The sequence below is a fragment of the Squalius cephalus genome (assembly GCF_949319135.1).
Source record: "Squalius cephalus genome assembly, chromosome: 3".
NCBI classification, from domain to species: Eukaryota; Metazoa; Chordata; class Actinopteri; order Cypriniformes; family Leuciscidae; genus Squalius; species Squalius cephalus.
In genome coordinates, this window is record NC_137124.1 from 20,911,862 (window position 1) to 20,929,242 (window position 17,381).

At 37.5% G+C, this 17,381-nt stretch overlaps 4 protein-coding genes across 5 annotated transcripts in view; 3 read left to right on the top strand and 1 right to left on the bottom strand.

Annotated features, from left to right (window-relative positions):
* mtmr10 (myotubularin related protein 10) overlaps positions 1–5,096 on the top strand; it is a 31,293-nt gene extending 26,197 nt beyond the window's left edge. Inside the window, exons 10-16 of the mRNA XM_079866744.1 lie at positions 257–387; positions 710–779; positions 977–1,047; positions 1,331–1,503; positions 1,613–1,783; positions 2,310–2,498; positions 2,628–5,096. Of these exons, the coding sequence (XP_079722870.1) occupies positions 257–387; positions 710–779; positions 977–1,047; positions 1,331–1,503; positions 1,613–1,783; positions 2,310–2,498; positions 2,628–3,230 (1,408 nt within the window). The 3' untranslated portion in view covers positions 3,231–5,096. The remainder of the gene's footprint in view (positions 1–256; positions 388–709; positions 780–976; positions 1,048–1,330; positions 1,504–1,612; positions 1,784–2,309; positions 2,499–2,627) is intronic.
* On the bottom strand, positions 4,584–10,718 carry mphosph10 (M-phase phosphoprotein 10 (U3 small nucleolar ribonucleoprotein)). The gene is made up of 11 exons (XM_079866747.1): positions 10,548–10,718; positions 9,539–10,214; positions 9,298–9,461; positions 9,040–9,199; positions 7,939–8,080; positions 7,788–7,855; positions 7,464–7,601; positions 6,803–6,913; positions 6,568–6,675; positions 6,203–6,427; positions 4,584–6,109 (listed from the first exon to the last, which is right to left on the bottom strand). The coding sequence occupies exons 1-11, from the start codon at positions 10,628–10,630 to the stop codon at positions 5,960–5,962; spliced, it is 2,025 nt and encodes a 674-aa protein (XP_079722873.1). The 5' UTR covers positions 10,631–10,718; the 3' UTR covers positions 4,584–5,959.
* Positions 10,719–10,867: 149 nt separating this feature from the next.
* On the top strand, positions 10,868–12,858 carry mcee (methylmalonyl CoA epimerase). Its single transcript, XM_079866755.1, has 3 exons — positions 10,868–10,928; positions 11,130–11,476; positions 12,307–12,858. Exons 1-3 carry the CDS (start codon positions 10,889–10,891, stop codon positions 12,457–12,459), a joined length of 540 nt encoding a protein of 179 aa, XP_079722881.1. The 5' UTR covers positions 10,868–10,888; the 3' UTR covers positions 12,460–12,858.
* Positions 12,859–15,346: 2,488 nt separating this feature from the next.
* Positions 15,347–17,381, top strand: part of apba2b (amyloid beta (A4) precursor protein-binding, family A, member 2b) — an 83,655-nt gene continuing 81,620 nt past the window's right edge. For both annotated transcript variants that reach the window (XM_079866742.1, XM_079866743.1), the window contains exon 1: positions 15,347–15,446. The gene's annotated coding sequence lies outside the window, so the exon portion shown is untranslated. The remainder of the gene's footprint in view (positions 15,447–17,381) is intronic.

Genomic DNA, 17,381 nt, shown 5'->3' on the forward strand with positions numbered 1-17,381 from the left:
TAAATAAAGCACTAATCATACTGTTGGAAGAAAGCAGATCAGCTTTATTTGATAATATTTGGGAAAATAACTGTCCAAAATGTATCATTTCATTGCTTTTGAAATTTCATCAAATGTTGTGATTGTGCTTGTTTACTCATCTCAGATCTCATGAGCCTAGTAGGGTTGCCAGATCTGCTCATATCCAAAGATACAGGCTGTCATATTCTGTATTTATCACCAGTTAGCAGTGGTTAAATCATCTGTGTTTCTGTAGGATTTCCAGTGCCATCATTAAGAGTCACCCCCTGCGCAGTGACGTCTTCAAGTCGGATTTGGACAAAAACCTCCCAAACATCCAGGATATTCAGACTGCTCTTCTGAAACTGAGGCAGATCTGTGTTATAGGTAATTAATACCCTGTTGGAGAAAGGGGGGATTGCAGTACACACTCAGTTTAATAAGACTTTAACTGTAGGAAATACTTACCAGGCTTATTCATGTTAATAATTTAGCTTAAGACTGGGTTACAGTAACGGCCGGGAATGTTATTCCAAGAATCCCACACACTGCTTCATGGTGCCATTAAAAACATGTTTGTTGATACTCTTACTAACTCTTACTAGTTAAAATCTGTAAAATTATTAAATGATCTAAGCTGTTTATTGCCTTGTCCACTTTAGCTCTAATGTGTCTTTTTGCTTGCTTCTGTACTTATATGCATATGCAGAGCCCTTTGAGGAGTCTGAAGAGAAGTGGCTGTCATCCTTAGATAGCTCAAGATGGATGGAGTATGTCAGGTATGATTGAGAAACACTCAGTAGTCACCACACAGCATATTTGAGCTTTCAGTTTGTGCCAGAAGTTGTTTCGTGCTAGAAATGTTGGAAACAGGCATAGGCTTTCTGTTTGTGCTTTAGGTCTCAACAAATCTGTTTTCAGATGTTGATAGTTGTGTGCACTTGTAAGATTGGTGTGGTATGTGGTTTTTTTACAGGACATTTTTGAAGCACGCAGTAGACGTAGTCTATATGCTGGAAAGCAGACACGTGTCTGTCATACTCCTAGGTAAGATTATTTTCTATTATATTATTTTGTGTGGTTGTAATTTTCATATTTGAAACAAAATTATTTATGGTGCTGTCTTGCCTGCCGGCATCCATTGTAAGTGCAAACTTTTTTCTGTGGTAATCAGGATCCCACAAATGCTGTCCACACACATGAAGTTATAAATAACCTGGGATATTCCTTTTATTGTTCTGTTGTCTCTTATAGACAAATGTAATATGTTGTAAATCTCATGTAAAGTGATAAATGATCTTGCCCCTTTATTCCGTGTGTGTGTGAGCAGAGAAGGAGGACCGGGACCTGAGTTGTGTGATTTCCTGTCTGGTGCAGCTGATGTGTGATCCTCACTGCAGGAGTCTGCATGGCTTCCAGGGTCTGATTCAGAAGGAGTGGGTGATGGCTGGCCATCGGTTCCTGGACCGCTGCAACCATCTGAAGAAGAGTGACAAAGAGGAGGTAGTGCAGCTTTTATCAGTTAGATTCCAGTATCTTATTTGTTCATTTATAAGAGGTACTTATATGTGAAGTAAATTTATTTTATTGTTCATATTCTTTCTGTCTACAGTCTCCTTTGTTCCTGCTGTTCCTGGACTGTGTGTGGCAGCTGTGGAATCAGTACCCAGCAGCGTTTGAGTTCACTGAGGTGTACCTGACAGTGCTGGGGGACAGTATGTGGGTCCCTGTCTTCAGCACCTTCCTCTTCAACTGCCCCCGGCAAAGAGCAGAGCACAGCAGGGTTAGATGCTTTTTGACAAGTTTTGTAATTAGTTTTAGTTTTGCAATACACATTTTTATTCCATTTAAAAAGCATTAATGCATGCTTGATTAGTTTATTAGCATCTAAGGGAGTTCTTGCACTGCCACTATCACCTGTGTCTTACTTTGGAAACTGTAAGATAATAATAATCTTAGTAATATATAAAAATGTTATATTTTTTATATATATGTAATAAACTACATAATGTAATAAACTAATAAAGCATGCATTAATTCTTGATCTCCAGCTATATATAACATGACAACAAACGTATTATGTTTTTATTATATTTTTCTTTTAAATATATGAATTCATTTTATGAATAAGCATGTACTGTCAACAATTCCGCCAACTAACAGCTAAACTGGATATCAGCTATTTTACAATGAGTTTATATTTAATAGCAAGAAATCAATATTAATACTATTTTCCTTCACTTTTTTGACCTCTTTGAACTGATGTCTACCCTTCTGTCTGTCTGCCTCTTTCTCTCTCATCTCTTCAGGATTTTGCGAGCAGTAAGAGTATTCACCTGGGGCAGGACCAGGCTCTGCGCTTTCCTTCAGTGTGGGACTGGTCCCAACAGTTTAGTCTTAAAGACCAGACTCTTTTTAACAATCCCCTGTACGTGGGCAAGATCGCCACCTGTGTGCAAAATGGCACAGTGAAGACATTCACGCACAGGCGCAGCAAGGTGAACTCTCTATCTCTACTAGTCTGCAAGCCAATGCTATGATGATTTAAACTTTAAGATGAAATCAAAATTCTTTTTTAAAAGGCTAAAGGTTAATAAATGCAAACATCTTTTTTGCTTCTCCCTCAGAAAAACTACAGTTCCACGCTGCGGGGTCTGCCCTCCGCCATGCGAAATGGATCGCTTGGACCGAACGACACCCTGACACGCCGGAACTCCCTCATGCTGCGTCTCCGGTCTGATTTGTCTCAGGTGCGGGAGCAGCAGGAAACCCCATCGGAGCGCTTCATTCGGGACTGGTTCTCTCGTCCTGTTGACCTGCAGAGCCTGTTGCTGCCCCAGCTCCTCCCGTCTCACCTCTCTGTCTGGAAGCTCTACTTCCTCCGCTGGGTTCCCGAGGCACAGATCCCGCAGGGCGGCCCCATCACCACCTTCCACAAGCTCTCGTTGCTCACAGATGAGATTGAAATGCTCCAGAACCAGTTGAGGCAGTACAACGGAGCAGGCTGCACTCCCAACAACCCACACACAGAGCACAGCAAAATGTACTTTAAGGTGACTTCAACTCCTCACCAGTCCCCTGCTCCTCCAGAGTACCTCAGCTCCTCGTTCCCCTTCTCACCTATGGGTAACCTGTGCCGCCCCGGCATCCTGGGGACTCCTCTTAGCAAGTTCCTCAATGGAGCCAAGATATGGCTCTCTACGGAGACGCTGGCTAATGAGACGATTTGAAGGCACACTGCTGGGAGAGGACTGAGGTCAGGCAAACATGAAGATCTAAGGCTTGAAGATCTTCTCACTTGTATTTAGTTCTCATTTTGAATGTGCAGGCTTGTGGTACCGACAGTTACCTGTCTGTTGAGAGTTGTCAGTCGGTGAGGGATTTTTGCACATGATTAAATATAACGCTCCAATCGCACATCTTTCTGACTTAGGATTGTTTGGATTTGTTCTACACTGCCTGTATGGACTTTTCTCCTTGTGTTGAACTTAAAATACTTGGTGGATTTTTGTGTGGAGCTTGTGGCATTAATTGGAAAGGACGTGGAACTTGTAACACTTTATATTAAAGTTCAATTTGTTAGCATTAGTTAAAGCGCATATCGTGAACTAACAAACAATTTTTTATGGGAGACATGCTACCATTCAAAATGTTGGGGTTGTGTTTTTAATCAAAAATACTATGAAATATTACAATTTAAAATAACTGTTTTCTATTTTAAAGTATTATTTATTCCTGTGATTGCAAAGCTCAGTTTTCAGCATCATTACTTCAGTCTTCAGTGTCACATGATCCTTCAGACATCATTCTAATATGCTGATTTCTGAAGTATAAATTTCTTTAAAAAAAATAAAAAAAAACTTCCTGACCCCAAACTATTGTTTGCTAATTCATGTATTCATAATACATTAGAGAAAGTTAATGTATACTTAAAAATGTGTTAGTACAGTATATGTTGAATGAACATTAACCAGGCTTAATAAATGCTGAGTCTCCATACCAAATGCATTAATTGATGTTAACGAATTGAACCTTATTATAAAGTGTTCGAAGAACTATAACTTAAATCTATGGTATAAAATGTGCTTATATTTTATCTTTTAATCTTAAAATAGTTTAAGATTTCTTGAAACCTTCTGGTAAGGTCTAACCGTAGTTAGCTTTATTAAAATTAATAAGCAAAATTGTGAATCTTGATATAGGAATTGACAGGGTTTATCAGCATAAACCCCAATAGCAGGCAATAACTGTGCACAATATGGGTGTCTGTCAGGCTGGCTGGATCCCTGTCTGTCAGACCCTGCGCTTTCTGAAGCACACCATGGCTGTTTAAGTGACTGACAGCTGCTCGAGCCAATCAGCTGGTTGATTTGACAAGTAGTCATGCAGTCAGTCTTAAACAGCATCCCAGTGTCAGATAAGACATTATAATTTGAGAAAGTTGTGCTTATGCACCTGTGAACTTTTGCTTATTTTTATCAGTGCAACAGTAACCTTGTTCTTGGTTTGATATGTAGCCTCTTTAATTTTAGATTTTTTCTTTTAATTATGGCTGGGGACTTCTTTTTTTTTTTTTTTTTTTTGCGCTAGAACTGGTACTTACCCTTTTTCCCTGATGCCCTTTAATTAGTCTGAAGTAATGCACAGTGTTTGTGTAGTTTACCACTAATGCTGTCAAGAGTATGAAAACTGTTTGCTTTAATGGCACGGTTTGATTTGTCAAACAGCACTGATATTTATTCAGTTATGCAAAGAAACTGAAACAGGGACATTGTACAAATCCTCTGTGCCTTGTTGTGGGCCCTGAATTGCAGTGTACCTGTTCTTTCTTTTTTTCCTCTGGATATGAAAAAAATGCTTCAAAACACATCACAGGAGTTTCCCCTCTGGTGTGCAAGTGGAACAACGCTGACTAATTCCAAAGCTTTGTGTGGAAGTTGTTAAAGATATCAGTGGTTGGACAGTTTTGTCTTTGTGGAGACTCAATAAAGTTTTGTTATTTTAGTTTTTGTTTGTGAACTCAGGGGAGCCTTGTTTTGAGGCAATATGCAAAATTGGGCTCTTCAGATTTTCATGCAAATAAAAATAATTGCCACATTTGACTTAATATCTGCCTTTTTTGTTCTTCAGCACATTAAATATGACTTTCTAATAGTTTTAAGAGTTTAGAAATCAGCAAAAGCAGTCTTTAAATTCCATTTGTTTATGCTCTCAGAACGAGTTCAGGTTTAACAAGCTGTAACCGAAACGAGTAAGGACACTTCACTCAATAGTACTGCCCTCTTCTGACCACTGACTGCTATGACTAACTGAACATGAGGATCTACATGTATTCATTTAGAAGACACTATTATTAGTAAATGCTCAAGTGAATCATACAATGACAATGAATAAATATAAACTAAATACTTTTTTTCCATTGGATGATGCTTTTGACTTATTTATTGAAAGATATACAGTGGCCACAAACTGGTAGTATTTTATATAAAAGAAATAAAGGCATATGCCTGCATTATGTATCAAAATGTCAAAACCTATTAAAAAATATAGCACAAGGATACTTTTAATCCAATAAGTATATTGTTCAAAAACTATCTTTTTGGTTTTAAAACGCCATAGAACATGCTCATTTGTTAATGTGATTAATGGGAACTTTTATGCATCCATGAAAAATGGCCAAAAATTAAATACAATATATATTTGACATTATATATCAATGATTTTAATGAAAGATTGTTCTATTAATATAGTAATCATTCTCTGTAAGGAATACAAGCCATTTATTCTAAGAGCAATTTTAATATTTGGACTAAAAATAGACCGGAAAAATAAACTCCAGGACACAAATATACAGGAAAAAGAAATCTGTATTTGAATAAAAATGACAGGATAATAACGTCAATTAGATTTCTCAAAAAACAAATAACTGTACATATTGTTTTTGACACCGGTTATAACATTACAACTTCAGCTTGCTTACAGAAATCTCTTTTTGTTTCTTCTTCTTTGCTGTCTGGTCCTTTGAGCCCTTGACTTGGCTCTTGACTTGGTCTTGTAGTTGGGTGAAGAAAGCTTGAGAGGAACGCAGGGCCTTATCCATGCCATCATTCTGTTGGAAAATACAGGAACAGTTAGAAAATACACACAAACCATAATAGTATAATTACATATATTAATACTACATTAGACTTCAGTTACTGACCGTGAGTATTTTCGCTTTTCCTCCTTTAGTAAGATTCTTGAGAGTCTTTTCAACTTCAGCTTTACTCTTCTTTTTGTTGCCTTTCATCACCTCTTTGAGTTTTTGTCTCTTCTCCTGCTCCTGAATCTTCAGACGCTTCAGTTTCTTCTTCTTTCGTCTCTCTCGTTTCTTATCGGTAGTGGTTTTCTCTGTGTTTCCAAGTATGTCTCCTGCCTTATTCTTCTCCTGAGATAAGAAAATGAAATGCATTGACATCTCATGGAGATTTTGAAATCTGACTTGTGGAAATGTTTCACACAAACACTACAAGGCAAACTCTTTCTTGACAGGATAAACGGGAAGAGATGCGAGCAGACCGCACAAACCTTAATCTCCTCTGGAGCCAGCAGTGTGGCGTCACTGGCATTGACTGGAGCCACTTCCTCCATAGAAATAGAAGGCAAGTTGGAAACGACTTTCACCTCAGGAACATGCTAAACAGAAAAAGAACAACGCTTCTTTAATAAAGAATGACTCAAATGAACATGTTTTTTGTCACATTTCACACACATGTGGGACTACACTATAGCTGGCTCGAGCCACAAAGGATGTTTTACTCACTGGTTTTGGTGTGAAGTGGAAGTTTGATAGAGCATCCAGTTTGAGGAAAAGGGTGTCCATAAGTTTCTGGATTTCTACATGCGCTGGGTTCTCTTCCTCTTCCTTCTTGTCCTGAGGCCAATCAATTAACAATCAAAAGTTTGAGGTTATTTTTTATATTTTTTTTATATTAATCGTTATCCATCACTAAAAAGTGATAGTAAAGCCATTTACAATGTTACAAATGATTTCCATTTCAAATAAATGCTGCAAGTTAAATTATTACATTTTAATAAATATTAAGCAGCACAACTGTTTTTAACATTTGATAATAAAAAGAAATGTTTCTAGAGCAGCAAATCAGCATATTAGAATGATTTCTGAAGGATCATGTGACACTGAAGACTAAAGTGATGATGCAGAAAATTCAGCTGACATCACAGAAATAAAATACATGGTTGGAATAAAATGATAAAAATTTGTCATAAAATTGACAAATATTACTATTTTTATATATATATATATATATATATATATATATATATATATATATATATATATATATATATATATACATATATATATATTTATTTATATAAACTCAAAACACAATTTCAGTTTTAACCATACATACACAAGTATGGGCAGGACATGGAAGAGAGAGACAGTGGACAGGACTCACCTGTGTCTGTTTGATATACTCCTGTTCATAAACCTCAGCCAGACTCAGTTTGCTCTTCTCATGGTCCAGAGTGAGTCTCTTCTTATATTCAAACGCCTCTTCTTTGGGCTTCTCTTTCCTTACCACATCATCCCACACCTGACACACAACAAATCAAACACAAAGAGCTCAGCATCCCTTTATTCAGATACTATGTGCCAAAAACATGACGTACATTAAATGCATGAAACAAACAGAACATTATTCATTGGATTTATAAATCATTTACTTTCCTTGCATTCAAAAAAGAAGCCCCTCAACATAAACATGGAAGTCTAAACAAACCTGATCTTTAATTCTCTGTTTAATTATATCCTCAAGCTGTAAGGTAGTTTCCTCTGTGATTGCAGGAGCTGTGAAGGAGAAAAACAAAGTAATTAACAAATCTATAAAGAATAAGCTTATTTTGCAATGGAAACCAGCATGAAACTCTCACCCATCCTAGAGGCCTGGTCAAACGCCACATCCTCTTCCAGCATGCTGTTCTCCGGTCGAGTCTGAGCGCTCACCTCTCCCGACAGCTGCCACGGCTTCTCTGACAACGCAGCATTCTCCAGCTCTTCAATCTGTTTCTTCATCTGTTTCAAATCATATCAAACCAGGGTTATTATTGTTGAATATGTTTTAACTGAAATAAGTTTAACTTGTTAACTTTAAAAAAAAAAATATATAAAAAAAAATTAAACCTTATAAACATATACACTCACCTAAAGGATTATTAGGAACACCATACTAATACTGTGTTTGACCCCCTTTCGCCTTCAGAACTGCCTTAATTCTACGTGGCATTGATTCAACAAGGTGCTGAAAGCATTCTTTAGAAATGTTGGCCCATATTGATAGGATAGCATCTTGCAGTTGGTGGAGATTTGTGGGATGCACATCCAGGGCACGAAGCTCCCGTTCCACCACATCCCAAAGATGCTCTATTGGGTTGAGATCTGGTGACTGTGGGGGCCATTTTAGTACAGTGAACTCATTGTCATGTTCAAGAAACCAATTTGAAATGATTCGAGCTTTGTGACATGGTGCATTCTCCTGCTGGAAGTAGCCATCAGAGGATGGGTACATGGTGGTCATAAAGGGATGGACATGGTCAGAAACAATGCTCAGGTAGGCCGTGGCATTTAAACGATGCCCAATTGGCACTAAGGGGCCTAAAGTGTGCCAAGAAAACATCCCCCACACCATTACACCACCACCACCAGCCTGCACAGTGGTAACAAGGCATGATGGATCCATGTTCTCATTCTGTTTACGCCAAATTCTGACTCTACCATCTGAATGTCTCAACAGAAATCGAGACTCATCAGACCAGGCAACATTTTTCCAGTCTTCAACTGTCAACTTCAACAAAATTTGAATATATAAAATATATGAAAACTAATACTAAATTAAAAGCCAATTCAAAATATTAATAATAACAATTATATTGAATAAATCCTACTAAAACATGGGTGTTCAATCCTGCTCACATCCTGCTCACTATCAAATCCATAGTTTGAGGGCTACTGGACAGGTCATTTTAAAGACAAACCTTTTCCTGTCGCTTTTCAAAGGATGACTTGACCTCAGGTTGAAGCAGATTTTTTGCTTTTCCACCCAGAATGTCTTCCACATCCTCGCCCTCACTCTCATCAGGAAGGTCAAAGGTCACCTTGCGTAAAGCATCTCTTGCTCTATCACCCATGTCATCCCTAAATGAAGAAGGGGAAAGCATTAGATCTCCGAAAGAAAATGCTGTATCATCACTATATTCTGTTAACACACAACAAAGACAGCAGTCATGACTTACTCCTCCATATCAAAGTCCTCCTCATTCATATCCTCATCATCATCTTCTCCCTCATAATCATCATTAGATTCTGGTTCATTCTCTTCATCCGGATCTCTCTGTTCAGGCGCTCCATCCACTGGAGCAAAGAAATCTTTGTACTTCATATCTCTGGAGCTTTTCTTCTGTAAAATTAAAGACATTGTGAGTTTCATGACATGGTACTTTAAATTTATGTTCAAAAACCCTGTTACACCATCACCTTTTCCTGTTGTTTCAATTTGACTGGTTTATCAAACCTTAGTTCCTCCTCTTCATCGGATGGCAAATTCTGAAAGTAGTCTATGTCCTCATCTACGCTCTCCTTTCCCTCTCTTTTATCCATGTTATCCAGAAAAGCTTCCATTTCGGACAGTTTGAAAAACCTATCATCCACTTCTGATGGAGTCCCATTCGATTTTGATAATTTGGTAGCAGACCGTCTCTGTTTGGTTTGTTTCTCAAATTTATCTACATCAAAGTCCAAATCTGAGTCTTCGCCAGAGAAGTTGTCTTCCTCGTTGCTTGCCGATGGCTTCAGCCTCTGCTCAATTTTCCCCTCTTCATCTTTATCATCATCCTCAAGTTCATCATCATCATCTTCACCCTCAATCTCTTCTTCCAAACCATCATCCACTTCCCCATCATCCTCCTCCTCCGTATCTTCAAAAAATGTTATTGTGTCATCTGCAACAGCTTCCTCAACTGACTTCTCAAACCGTGTCAGTAATGCAGTGTTCTGAAGCTCCAGCTCCTGCCAGATTTGCTCCTCATCAAAGTTTTCGATGGCCAGCTGCACCAGTGGACTGCCTTTGCAGTATACAGGCTCGTAGGCTTTATGCAGATCATAAAGAGTCTTGGTAAGAGATGTGAAGTCTGTTGCCAAAGCATCCTGGACACTGAATAAAGATTGAGAGCATAAATGAGAAATGTCATTCATTTGTTCCACCACCCATCTACTGTTTATATCACCGTAATAACATGATATTACATACTAATTATCTATTTAGAGTTTAAAAATAAAACTACAATGGAAAAATTACATGAACAGAGACATGTTAAACTGTACGCGCAACATTTTCACTTAACATATATACGCGCAACCACAACGTGAGAGTTTTGCACATGGGTGGCCCGATACCCGTTTCGGCTCGCTTAACGTTAGAAAACGTTCTAACTCGGATGAACAACCCGTTCAACAAAGTATTTCAATCATTCAACGTGCATCTAACCTGAGAAATAACTCCGGGTGAACTGTGTTGCTGCTTAATAGCTGTAAACAGCTTTCCAGCGTGCTGCCATCCCCGTTCGCCATCTCAGCACTCACATGGGTCTCCGAGTGCGCTTGGTAAATACAACCCCCGGAAACATTACACACTGTATTGCGTTCCACATAGAAGTTTCCACATAACCGCAATGTTTCTTAATTGAGAGAATTTACTGTTTGTGGTAATCATGATTTTAAAATTAAAATATTATGAAAATATTTATATGGGTAAATCATGCGTCTAAAATACCAGAACACGTAACTGAACGCCTGCCTCGCGTTTAAATAAAGTTTTGTTTGTTTTCAATGACCGCAAAGATGGCTTCCTCTTTACTGAAGGTTGCAGGTAAGTAGTAGTAAACTTAGTTTGTTTTTGCGTAATGTAATTCGTTTGACTGTTTTTAACATTCAGAGCTGTTTTGTTCTACCTGCAGTTGTCTGTATCTTACTTTTTGAGAACTGTCGTGAATAAAATCCATCACAGACTACTTCTGTTGTAATTATCTTTCTATATCGCATCCATATTGCAATCTCATTTCACATGCAGTGACCGGTCTCTCGAGATGTGCGCGGCTCAGTGTCCCCACAGTGAGGGCACTGTCTCTGACAGGACCCGTCAGTCAAGGTGTCCCTCAGTCACTGTGGAAGTTAGGCAGGTTGAATCACGTGGCTATCGCAGTCCCAGACCTAGAGAGAGCCACAGCGCTGTACCGCGATGTGCTGGGGGCTCAGGTGAGCGCCACTGTGCCTCTCCCTGAACATGGAGTGTACACTGTGTTTGTGGAACTGGGAAACACCAAATTAGAGCTTCTACACCCTCTGGGAGAAAAAAGCCCCATTGCAGGATTCCTGCAGAAGAATAAGGCTGGAGGGATGCATCATATCTGTATTGAGGTAAACATTTAAGATTAGGTTAGGTCAGTGGTTGTCAACATTTGTCTAAAAAACATATACACAATATTTAAAGGTCCCCCATTTTGGCTAAGATGTTTCCTCTGGTACTTCTGCTGTAATTATGACAATGCTGCTTGCTATTGCTATTGATCTATATCAAATTATAAATCCTATAAAACGTTATATATTAAATGTTTAGTGATTCTTTAAGATTTAGATTTAGTATGTTTTTCAAGAAAGATAATAGTTAATGAGGCGGGGGAAGGTGTGTGTGTGTGTGTGTGTGTGTGGACAGATTTGGGTACACTTGTATAATGTAATATAATGCTGACAACTGACAAGAAAGAATATTTTACTGGTCATCACTAGTTAAAAAGGCCAAAACATTGTTTTTTATCTAAATCTAGTGTTTCGCACATGTTTCTGTGAGGGTTATGTTTGGGGGGAGGGGTTGGGTTAGGCGATAGAAATGTATTTTTTTATATATATATTTTATTTTTAAAAAAAGTAAATGGACTAAAAATATATCATTACATATACAGTACATATTTTAAAATAGCTTTTAGAATGAATATGAAATACCAGAATATGATATTAAATACTACTTTATATGTTCATTCCATTTACAATTTTCCCATATAAAAGTAACGTTAGATGGGATAATGATGAAAAATCACAAACTACATTTTTTGTACAATCTTATTGTAGGTGTCTTAAGACTTTTTCATGCTATTAGAGAGTAATCAGTTTATTAGTGGACAGAATACAGTAATGACCTATCATAAATGTTAAACTTATCCATCATTTATGTGTTGCCTGTTTGATTGCAGGTGGATGATATCAATGCAGCAATAGTTGATTTGAAGGAAAAGAAAATCAGACTGCTCTCCCCAGAGCCACGGATAGGAGCTCATGGCAAACCTGTGATGTTCCTCCACCCTAAAGACTGTGATGGGGTTCTTGTGGAGATAGAGCAAGCCTAGATTTTACACAAGAGAGTTTTATCTTGTAAACGGTGACTTTGTTCAGTTTTGACACTTAAGAAATTTGATCATCGCAATGTTTGTGAGTGTTTGATATTCATGACTTAAGCCTTTTTTCCCCCTTAAGTAATGATTTTCTTTAACGACTTGAATAAATGATTAATTTAAGTTAGTTTGAAATGATCCTTTAACCTCTTACAAATTCAAAATGTGTACAAATTTCTGTAAATAAAATTTTCTCTTATTGTATTTATATTTATGGGGTGCACTAGGTTTTTTTTAAGTAATTGCAAATTTAAAGTAATAAATTAACTCTGTATCTACTATTACAACGAGAGAAGCTGAAATAAGCTCAATTAAATTTGTGGAAATGCTATAATAAAATGGTAGATAAGTTTTGCCATGTTTATGAATTGTGAATTGAAATCCTCATAAGCTTCTCATCTGGCTCTAAATGGAACAGACAGATTGAAGCTTTCTTTTTTTGGCCGACAACCATGTATTTGGAAGACAAGTTGGCTCATATCCATCTCTCCACTGTCGTCAACCCGCCGCCAAATAGAAAGTTGTTTTTGTTCTTATGCCTTAAATCTGCCTTTTCTTAGAGGAGCGGGATTAGTTTGTGGGCTTGTGGTTTTCTTAATGTGTGGTCTCTAAAGGTCCTGTTTGAAGGTTCCTGCTTTAACACAGTTAGAATAAAAAGGGTATTTTTTTGCTGTTTTAAGCTGTTTTTGACATTTCAATTTATTGGGCAGTCTGAAAAGGAGCCGAACACTTTCCAGGGAAATTCACACTCAGCCTGTCCCAGACCTTTTGAATATCTTACCATTTTGCACATGCTAGATTTTGACATGTTTGCTTTTATGCACAGTAGTGAACAAAAAAAAAATATATAAGGAACATCTTTAATCAGGTAACACAAATATTGCTCTGAATCAAACTTCAAACATGAAGAAAATAAGCATAAAATCATCAAACAGTGATAGTTTAAGTGTTTTTAGGAGAGAGGATTTCTTCATCGGAGCAAGGGTTATTATCATGCGTCCCAATAATATTATGTAGAAGCTTGCATTTGCTTAATGTGAAAACATCTGCCTGGATTAATCAGTAGCTGCATGGTAATTGTTGTTTTCGGTGTCCCAAAGGCAGCTCATCCTAATTGCACATATTCAAACCACATGTCCAGTTTTATCTGGGGCACTGGAAGCTGTTTATTGCCTTAGATTTGAGAAACACTCTCTCTCTCATGATGCCTGTCTCAGAACACCATCTACAAGAGATGGCAATTAAGTATCTAATTTTCTGAGCTAATGTAGAATCGATTTCGTTTTGTTATTGTTATTTATTGTCTTACAGCAACATGAAGGCATTAGCTAATGTGTCCTCATTTGTATTATTATCTAACATGTAACTTACATGTACATCCAACAGCATCAGGAAGATTATGTGATTCATGGAAACAGCGTAAATCTCTCTTATGTAATGTCAGATATGAAGAATCTCGTCGTACAGTGAGACAGATGCATAATATGAGCGAAATTATCCATTAAAACAAGGCCTGAAAGAAATGGCTTTGGGTAAATGACATGCCGAGTCATCAAGGACAGTGTATCCACCTTATTCCTGACGACCTTACTGCGTTTTTTTTATTATTATTATTATTATGGGTGGCATTTCCGGTTTGGGGAACTTCCATTCAAAAAGGCTGAAACCACTGAATGACATTATAGATCAGTGGCTGAAACGAATCATTTCAAGTCATAAGGTTGCCCTACAAATAAAGCTGATCTGTCAGTTTGACTGGATGAGCTGTCAATTTTCCTTCATGTTTTATTTTCAGACATCATGAGAATAACGTTATTTGGTATTTTAACGTGACATGTTATAACAAGAATATCTATATCAAGATCTCTTTTCAGTTGTTGCTTTCTTTTCCTCATGATTATTTAATTTTTTTCCCTTTGCAATCCGCTGTAAAAGTATGAAAAAAGGACAATACTGCACATTTGTGGTCTGTTCTCCCGAATTTATAATAATAATAATTCACTGGAATGCACGAAGAATCTCTCGTTATTCTCCTCAAATCCTCACGTCTCTTTCCAGGTTTGTTTTCACATGTAAATGTAATTGATTATCAGTCAAAATGAAGGAAATCACTTTTAAATAGTATCACGTAATGCTGAAGTTAATGAACATTTTTTATTAAGGCAACATAACTACATAATACAGATATATATTTCCACAGTGATATTTAACCAAAGACGCTTTTGGGGTTATTTGATCTGTTGAAAGTAGGCTATACCTTGTTGATGCTTTTACACCTTTAATTTTCCTTTTAATGTTCGATGGTTGAAGGGTGAATAGATAAATATCATCTCATTGCGTTCACAGAGCGAGCGTTCACTGATTGTTTACAGCTTATCGGAAGAAGTTACACCACTGATATGTCATGTCATTATATAGATCAGTGGTTAGGGGGTTAGACCCATAATTCGCGCAAAGCGTCATGGGGCGTAGGAATAAGGAGGATAGTGAATTTGTAAACATTTACATGGAGGCTAATTACTAATGATTGATTATGACATATTATAAATTAATAAGAATAAGGCTTCGATTCGCACTTGTTCCATGCTGAGCTTTGTTAGTTTGCTCAGCCGATAAATAATTGATTTAAAATAAATGAAAACGATAGCATCATTTTCGAGATGGATTCCTGATTCCTCACACAAATATGAGAGCTACAATCTCTCTCTCTCTCTCTCTCTCTCTCTCTCTCTCTCTCTCTCTCTCTCTCTCGGGTGGGGTTTATGTGGTGATTTAGGCCAGAGCTGCAGTGGAGCGCCCCCTGCTGTTCTCTACATCTGCTCTTCAGGCTTCTGTTCTCTTCAGTCTCCGGGATGCGGTGTCGCTGCGGTGCACACTCTCTCTGTACCTCCTAAAACATAGGACTTCTATATATATTCATCACAGCACCAAAGGTTATGCAGGTAGGCTGGTTTTCTGTGTTATCTTTTCGCCTCATCTGAATGTTAACTGCAGCGTGTTGATGCGGAATGTAGTGATGCGCTCGTGAGGATACGGTAGGATTTCATCCTTTCGGTGCAACATCAAACCCGCTGCCACAATCACGTACATGATGATGATAGTCGTTCTTTTAAAGTCCTCCTTCTCCGCCGTCTATCAACAATTAAAATCGTTGTTACATTAGAGGAGATGGAAATGGCGCGAACTGAAGGGCCGTCAGTTTGTTTCTTTTTTTTATTTTATTTTATTTTTGTATCCAACTCCTTTTCGTTTGAGAGCTTCTTTGCGGTGACTATTCATTTTCTCATTAAGGACCATAATTAACACGACGGAAAATATTGTAAAGAAAAAGTGGCAAGTCCTTCAAAAACTTCGTGACATAGCCTATGTAACGTTAGCACTGTAAAATGACTATTAGTCCCAGTTAAGTTTTAATAGCATCTATCTATCTATCTATCTATCTACCTATCTATCTATCTATCTATCTGTCTATCTATCTGTCTGTTTGTCGACTGTATCTATGGGTAGGCTAGTTGACAAAATATTTTAATTAGTTTTAAATGTTTAAGCAGTTTACTAATTCATTATTTTAAAGTAATATATATTTTAAAATAATAAATATTAAATTACTAATCAATAATTAATAGTAAAAAAAATAAAAATAAAAAATAGGTGATTTAGAGTATAGTGAAAAGCTGAAAAGAAAGGGTCACCCAAGATTTAATTTTCTTCATACAGCCCTTATGTAAATCTTGATGTCCATGGAAATATCAGCCTATATTGAGAGATATCATTGTCATTCAGATTTTGTGTTGTTTACAATTAGAAGCGGACCTGCTTGGTCAGTAGCCAGTGAAGTCTGATTAATTCCTCAGTTTGTACAGGGAATTTTGCATTCTATCGTGGTCTAAATCTTCTTTTAGCAACTGACACATACATTACAATCATGATTAGAGGACGAGAATATAAACATAATGATGTCCTGTCCTTCAGTAATGGCTGATTTACAGAGCTTATCATGATCATGGTAAATCAAACATCAAATTCAAGCCTCGACCTGGAAATCAAGCATCATGTTTGCTGCTGCTGTATAAGATGAGGATTTTGTCCAGACAACAATAGCTGGTCCACTCCCCTGAACAAATCAATAAAACCATTAGGATTCAAAAATAATGTGCATATTTTAAAATATGTTTATATAAACTTTTTCATAATTGAGAGCAAAGCAACATACAGCTTAAATGAAAATGAATGATTACGCTGCTCATCTTTGTGCGTATAGTTCAAAGTGTCTGAAATGTCTTTTGGGACTCTGAAAGGATCCATAATATAGAGGGGCAGAGAGACAGTTTAGGAGTGGTAGGGAAGAGAGGGAGTCAGAATGAGTGTATGAGAGGGAGTTTGAGTGCTTATGAAGGTGCATAATTCCTGAGTGTGATCCCAGTGGGTGATTCCGTCTCCACAACAGTCTCCTGCCGCTCTCTTGTCCATGCAGGCAACCTGCTCTTACACACACACACACACACACCCACACACACACACACACTCGCTGCCCCGCCCCTCCTTTCAGATCCCTTATAGTTACGGTTCTATGCTGAAGGACAAACAATGTTTGCAGGAGCATGCTGAGTTGATATTTATGCATGAGTACAACATTTATAGATTGATCTTCTGCGAGAACTGGATAGAGACATACGTAGATGGAAAGAAAACCCCAGGTGAGGGTTGGGAGATTTTAGCAAAATAATTTTAAGTCTCTTATAATAACAGCTTTGATAATCAAGTCAAATCAAGTCAAGTCACCTTTATTACAATACAGGTTGTTTCAAAGCGGCTTCACAGTAAACAGGAGAATTGCAATCATTGATGCAAACTTCATCAAACATGAGACAAATTCA